Source organism: Mus caroli, chromosome 5 (assembly GCF_900094665.2).
Source record: "Mus caroli chromosome 5, CAROLI_EIJ_v1.1, whole genome shotgun sequence".
NCBI lineage: Eukaryota > Metazoa > Chordata > Mammalia > Rodentia > Muridae > Mus > Mus caroli.
In genome coordinates this window covers 83412536-83419960 of record NC_034574.1, presented here as the reverse complement: position 1 = coordinate 83419960, position 7425 = coordinate 83412536, and the positions used below count along the sequence as shown (strand labels likewise).

The window sequence follows — 7425 nt, the reverse complement described above, 5'->3', positions numbered from 1 at the left end:
TGTAGACCAGGCTGGCCTCGAACTCAGAAATCCGCCTGCCTCTGCCTCCCAAGTGCTGGGATTAAAGGCGTGCACCACCACGCCCAGTGAGATTTTACTTTTATGTGTGGTGTTTTTCCTGCATATGTGTCTATGCAACACTCATATGCCTGATGTCTGAGGAGGCTAGATGAGAGCATTGAATCCCCTGAAACTGAAGATGCAGCCAGTTGTTAGCTGCCATCTGAGTGCTGGGAATGGAACCATATGTCTAGCCCTCATCATTCCTTTAAAGGATCTCTATTCCTGTCTCTTCAGTTAGACTAATCTTCTCTTAGTTCTGGTTTCATGTGCTCTTTCCCTCTGCACTTACTCATCTCTGAAAATAATCTAATGACGTAAACAATATTGATTTATTAAGAGTCTCCTGTAGACTGTTCTATCCTTGAACTAACTATGTTGATGGATGAGGCTAGCCTTGACCCTGGTCCTTTGCCTTCACATCCCAGTACTTGATTGCAGGTGTTTGCTATCTTGCCCTACAGAAGTCTCCTTGTATTTTCATTTTGCCATATTAAGATGTTGGTGTTTCCTTTGAGACGTTTTGGCTTCTTCATAGCTTTGATTTTCTTTTGTAGTTTGGTTGTCATTGTTGCTGCTATTGCTATTTAAGTGAATTAATGTTTATTTAAGGGATTTCTCATGTGAATCCTCCACTGTCCATAAACGTTACTCATGGTCAAGATTTCTCAAGATTGCCCTCTCAAATAACTGATGTATTCCAGTTGCATTGTTAGAATACTCACACAATTCTTTTGTGTGTTATTTTATCTTTTTATGAATTAGTGACATTTGTGACAACTTCAGAATTCTTCATATGAAATTGTTAGCATCTTATTTCTTCAGACATTTTACTTTAGGAATCGTATTAGAGTAGATTCACTTACTGCCCTTCTCCCTCTCTCTCCACTTACTAAGGATGAGTTTATATCATACTCATTTCTAAGAGAACAAGTGCATTAATGCCATGAATCCGTAGGATACACCAGTGCCTAAAATCAAAAGACAGTCACTGTTTCCTAATTGTCTTGTAGTTTCTTCCCACAGACTTAGAGTGAGAAAAGCAATGCTATATATAATTTACTATACCAGGCATTTCTAATGATGTGTAATTTTTTGTTATATGATACTGTTCACTAAGCAACATGAAAATACTGCTGTAAACATAGCAAAAATAGATTATTTTGAAAGAATTCACAATTTGGTATAAGTTAAAATAGGAATTAAAAAGCCCTTTTTTTAAAGCTGTGTCTTGATTTTGAATGTTACCAACTTTTGTTTCTGACTTTCTTTTCTCTCAGACAAAGTGGACTGGTGTAACCCTGGGATGGGAAATCCCATGATTCACAGGCCAATGTCTGACCCAGGAGTGTTTTCACAGCATCAAGCAATGGAGCGAGATAGTACAGGGATTGTAACCCCTTCTGGTACATTCCATCAGCATGTTCCTGCAGGATACATGGACTTTCCTAAAGTTGGGGTAATTTAAATACATATTTTCATTATTACAAAAGATCTTGTTATTTGTCTGTTTGTTTGTGCTTGTTTATCCCTAGTCATCTTTCATTTTCAAGTGCATAAGCTGTGAAGTCTAGAGCTTGGCAGGTCAGACTGGCTAGGATAGTCTTTCTAACCATTTAGGGGACTATTTCAGCAGTTGTTTGTGGGTTTATGTTGTTTATTTAGGGTTTTTTTAGATTTTTATTTTTACTTATTTGTACATGTGAATATGTATGTGCACATGAATGCAGATGCCCACTGAGGCCAAAGAGGGCATTTGATCAGTTGGAACTGGAATTACAGGAAGCCATGAGCCATCAAAGATAGAAGCCAAGAACTGAACTCAGGTACTCTTCAAGAGCAGCAGACACTTTTAACTGTTAAGCCATTTCTCCAGCCCACGTAGAACCCTTTGTGGGGCTAGGGTTACTTTCTGCTTGTTTTTTATTTGGCTTGGATATTTTTGTTTATGAGGCAGAGTCTCAACAGGTAGCTCTGGCTGGTCTGGAACTCTGTGTAGACCAAACTGTCCTCCAACTTACAGATATCACCTGCTTCTGCCTCCTGGATATTGGGGTGAAAGGCCTTGGCCATAGTGTCTAGCTAAATAAGTGCATACCAGAGAATACTTTCTAGGTTCTGTGAATAACCTAGGAGTTCATAAAGTCAATTGAGACTTTAAAATCAATTTTAGGGCTCTTGGCTCTTTTGTTTTTCATTTCTGTTTGTTGTTGTTGTTGTTGTTATTTGGTTTTGTTTTTTGTTTTTTCATGGAGTATGTATTTATCCCTGGCTAACCTGAAACTCACTCCATAAACTGACTGCCTTTGCCTCTCAAATACCTCTTTTTGTTTTCTGTGACAAAGTTCTCTCCACATAGTCCTTATAAGATTTTTATTATCAGAGGTAGGACGCTAAGAAGAAAATAGTGACTTGGATATTAATCTCTCTTTCTCTTTTTGTCCTCTTTCTTTAAGAGTATGCCTTTTTCTGTATATGGGAATGCAATGCTTCCTCCTGTAGCACCTATCGCTGATGGTGCTGGAGGACCCATATTTAATGGCCCTCATTCTGCAGAACCTTCTTGGAATTCACTGATAAAGATGGTTTCAAGTTCCACAGAAAACAATGGTCCTCAAACGGTAAGGCTGATTATTCAGCAAGCAGTCACTTATATGTTTACAAAATATGAAGCAAATAGAATTCAGGTAAACCATGGTAGCTTTAGAGCACAGAGAGTGCATCCAGAAGAGGACATTGGCTATGTAGATGAAGTACATCAGCAATCTTTGTAAAATGGTACTCAGTTTTTAAGTTAATTATGGGAAGGTATTTTATATTTTATTCTGTAGCAGATGATATGTAGGAGAATTTAATTATATAGCTGGCCATGGTAGTGCACACCTTTAATCTCAACACTCAGCACGTGGATCTTCAAAAGTTATGGGTTAGCCTGGTTTACATGGAGAGTTCCAGGCCATCTAGGGCTACCTAGTCAGGCCCTGTTTTCAAAAACAAACTAAAAAGTAAGATGCAAAGTGACCTTCATGTAAAATAATTAAATTAACATTACTATTTCCTGCTTTGTTAAGAGTTTTACAGTATATGAAAACCTAGAGTAATAATTATACACTTGGTTTTGGGCAGAATGTATCTGTACATTTTTTGTCTTGTCTGACACTCACTAAATACCCCAGGCTGATCACAAACTTAAGGTACAACTGCTTCAGCCTCCCCGGTCCTTGGATAGTAAGAATAAGGAACTGTACTTGTCAAACTGAAGTTGCCATGGTGTCTGTTCAGGGTCTCTGGATAATCGCCCTTTCACAGCAGTCTCCATGCTGTTAAGTAGCTTTAGAGTTTGAGCACCACCTCCTGTTAGGATTTCAAAAAGAAAAGGGAAGCAAGGAGAGCAGATTTGTAACTAGACGGTGTAGTTTAGTGACAGGACACATGCTTAGCATCTTAAAGTTCCCAGACTACTCATTCCCAGTCAGGGGTGCAACATACATTATTGTTTTTTTCTCTAGTATTTCCTCATGTGCTGCTGTTTTTTATTTTTATCCCTCCCACCTCCCACTCCCTGGGTATTGCATGTTTTATTTATCCAGTGTTCAGAAATTGTAGTTTTGTAAGTGATTTTTTTTTTTCCAGTTTGTGAGTATGTGTCTGTGTGTGCCTGTGTTTATGTCTGTATCACATGCATGTTTTGTGCTTTTGGAGCCCAGAAGATGATCTTGGAACTAGAATTATAGCCCCTTATAAGGTACCATGTAACCCTAGGGACAAAGCCTAAGTCTGCTACAAGAGCATCCCATGCTCTTAGCAATTGAGCCATCTCTGCAGACTCAGCCTTTTGTTCTTCTCTTTCAGTTCTTTGACAAGAGGTCTCAAGTAACCCAAGCTGAACTTGACCTTGAACTCCAGAGTATTTCCTTTTCTTTATTAGGACTAAATGTGTTGCCAAATCCAGCTATATGTTGAAGATTGAATGAGATTACGTTGTCTTAGTCCATAAATGTTTCATTGTTTGTCCTAGTACTCTAAGTGTCTGCCTGACTTGTATTTGGTGACACAAATGCTCTGTTTGTAGGTATGGACTGGACCCTGGGCACCTCACATGAACAGTGTACACATGAACCAGCTTGGCTGATGAGGAGAAGCCTGGTAGCCTGCAGATTCCTTTCATTCAGAGGAAATCACAAGTGGCCGAGAAACATTTTTATGCTCCCAAATCATTCTACTGATGTGCTTGACTGAAGTGTGTAGGCTTTTTGCAGAAGAACTTACTAACTGACCTATTTTCTGTGAACATTTGTGACAGCCAATTCTCCATCATCATCCGTTTTTACCTTAGTTAGCATTTTTTTCTTATCATTTTTCTTCTTTCTTTCCCTCTTCTCCTTTGGACATAACTTTCTGTTGACGCTGTTCTTTGGCTGGTTGGTTTTAGTACTGTAAACTGCTTCTGAGCAAACACGGAAATTTAGCAAAATTATGTAAACTTGATCCTGAAGTTTTAGAATGGCAAATAAATGTACAATTGTTTACATAACAGAAAAGGCTAAGCAGAAAGTAAATTTCAGTGTGTCAGTCTAGAGGCTCTACTTTATGTAGACTTAAATTCATGTGAGATATGTACCTTCATATTCAGAAATCTGGATGTCTCCTTCATACATTAAACTATTAATAAGCACCACTTTTCTACTTGTATATTTTAAGCATAGAGTAAAATGATGGGCATTATCAACGGGTGTTCCCTGTGTTAGCTCTGAAACACCCATCTTACTCCCTGTTGGGTTTGATTGTAGCAAGGCAGATAGAAGAAATTTCTGATTTTTCCATGTCTTTATTAATTGTCACACTTTTCAAACTCATGCACACACATCTCTTCAGTTTGGACTCTCTCTTTGCCACTATTGCTACTTAGTAAGATTCTCTTGCTCAATAGTGAGAACCTTCCTGTAAAGTTTTTTCCCATAGTGGCTGTGACACAGATGTGGACCATCTACAGTGGCACCAGTGTTTTTTTTCTAACCAGAAAGCTTGAGACTTTTGAGCAACTTAAAAGCCACCACAGCTCTCAGTCAGCATATATTGTTTATTTTTAAAGATTTCAGGATATTTTATATTGGATGATATTGATTCTTAACATTGGCCCTTCCTGGTCAGCAAGAGTCAACATGCAGTTTTCCCTTTTCAAGCATCTATGTCTTAGTTTGAAAGGCTCCTCTCTCTGCAGTTGTTGGTAGAAATGAAAAGGATGAAAAGCTAACTTGGGCCAACTCAAAAAGGAGTGTTTGGGTTTCTTTTTAAAATGAATACACGGATTATAAATTAAAGTCTCCATTTAACTTGTTTATATGTGATTCAGGGCCACACTAAACTACTCAGTGGGAATTATATATTCCATCCACTTGAAACAATAAACAATAATGTATACAAGAAGAATATGTGTCCTGCCCTGTCTCCTCTGGAAAAGTAACTCACATGTTTGAAATATAAAACAGTTTATACATGAGAAATACTGTCATAATACATGTCAAATACTATCAATTTGGTTTTTAATTAGAGATTACTTAACACTGTAAAATATGAACTAAAGCTTACACATGCCACCTAAGGTTGATAATAACATTCATTGGTTGTCATAGTATGTGATATGATTTTATGCCTGTAGTGACCTGAGTGAAGAGGATAAGGTAGTTTCTCAAACCCACCCAGCACTCTGGATGCTAAGTATATACATTCAGTTCCACCTTTGCTTAATACACACAAAATAGGAGGAAAATAGCCTACAAATACAGCCATGAATTTAAAAGAAATTTAAAAAGCACTTTACTTACACAAAGCAACACAACTGCATGATGTTGACATTTTGTATTGAATTTTGCCACGGTTCTGCCTTCTTTGCTCCCAGAAGACTTTTCTGAAATACCTAGAGTTGTTCTCTGCCTAAAAGAATGGAGTTGGAGAACAGACACTGTTCGGGAGGTGCTGCCACACACAACCTCCTAATGAGTGTCTTACTGAAAAAGGAAGAAGGGTGGGAAAGTGAGTATTTTCTTGGTTTTAAAATGTGGAGCATGGAAATAGATTTGAGCCCTGTCTCTCTACGCTGAGAGAGCAGGATGGCGCCATGGTTCTAGAAGTTTGTACCAGGAACATTTTTCAAATACATTTTTATACTTCAGATGTAATATAGAACATTTTATTTATTTAAACAATAAAAAAAAAGTTCTTGAGACAGTGCAGGTCTTTTTTTTTCCCCCCTTTTTGAAGTATGTGATCATCTCTGCACACTACATAGTTTTCTTCTTTTTAAGAAGTGACTTAACAGATAGCTGTGGTGGTGCACACCTTGAAATCCCAGCAGTCAGGAGGCAGAGCCTGCTGAATCTCCAAGTTCAACCCACCTGGTCTACTTAGTCATTTCTAGGATAGCCAGGGCTAGAAGAGAAACCCTGCCTCAAAAAAGAAGAAAAGGGGGGAAAGTGTGGCAGATATGGTGGAGCCTGGCAGAAGGATCTCTTGAATTCAAGACCAGCCAGGTCTATAATGTTCCAGGCCCAACAGGGCTACATAGTGAGACCCTGTCTCAACTTCCCCCCCACCAAAGCAAAAATACACCTGAGTCTGACTTGGAGTTATTTTTTTATAATTTCTCATAAGAATTTGCCTCATAACATATTTTCTTAAATTTTCCTAAAGAAGTTTAGAAATTTTATTTGGACTATGAGCCCTCTAAAATGACAATATAACCTATATTAAAATTTTGAGTAGTGTGCTAATATTCTATAATAATAATGTTGAGGTTTAGGATTTGAAGGTTAGTAAAATACTTGTCTAGTATATGTCAAGCTGGTTAATCCTAGCACTGAAAAAATTCAATCGCAGGTGGTGGCACATGCCTGGTGCTTGTGATCCCAGCACTTTGTAGCTGAAGTTGGCATGGAACACTGGATCTTCCTGCCTCTGCCTGCTAAGCGCTGGCTTTCTGCTGAGCAGGTGCTGCTTGCCTTCATCCCATCGTAAGGTAGAAAAATGGTGTGGAGGGGGAGGCCGGAGATTGTTATGCAGTCCTTGAGTTTGCTATGTAGTTTAGGCACTGACCTCAGCTTGTGGCAATCCTCCAACCCTTGCTTTCTGTGTGCGGATACAGATGTGTGCTCCCACCCCACCCCCACCCTCCAGGATTAGACTGGAACTCAATGGGTAACCCAGGCTGGCCTCAAGCATACCTTGCTGCCGCTTAAAATGTGTGTGTGTGTGTGTGTGTGTGTGTGTGTGTGAGAGAGAGAGAGAGAGAGAGAGAGAGAGAGAGAGAGAGAGAGAGAGACTATGCAGGTGTCTGAGACCAGAAGAGAAAAGAGGGGTGTTGCTGGG

The 7425-nt window shown here is 38.9% G+C and overlaps 1 protein-coding gene across 8 annotated transcripts in view; it reads left to right on the top strand.

The window, feature by feature from the left end:
• Ankrd17 (ankyrin repeat domain 17) overlaps positions 1-6284 on the top strand; it is a 140149-nt gene extending 133865 nt beyond the window's left edge. For all 8 annotated transcript variants that reach the window (XM_029477247.1, XM_029477246.1, XM_029477250.1 and 5 more), the window contains 3 exons: positions 1341-1519; positions 2517-2681; positions 4133-6284. In XM_029477247.1, the coding sequence (XP_029333107.1) occupies positions 1341-1519; positions 2517-2681; positions 4133-4192 (404 nt within the window). In that variant the 3' untranslated portion in view covers positions 4193-6284. The remainder of the gene's footprint in view (positions 1-1340; positions 1520-2516; positions 2682-4132) is intronic.
• The last annotated feature ends 1141 nt before the right edge of the window (positions 6285-7425 follow it).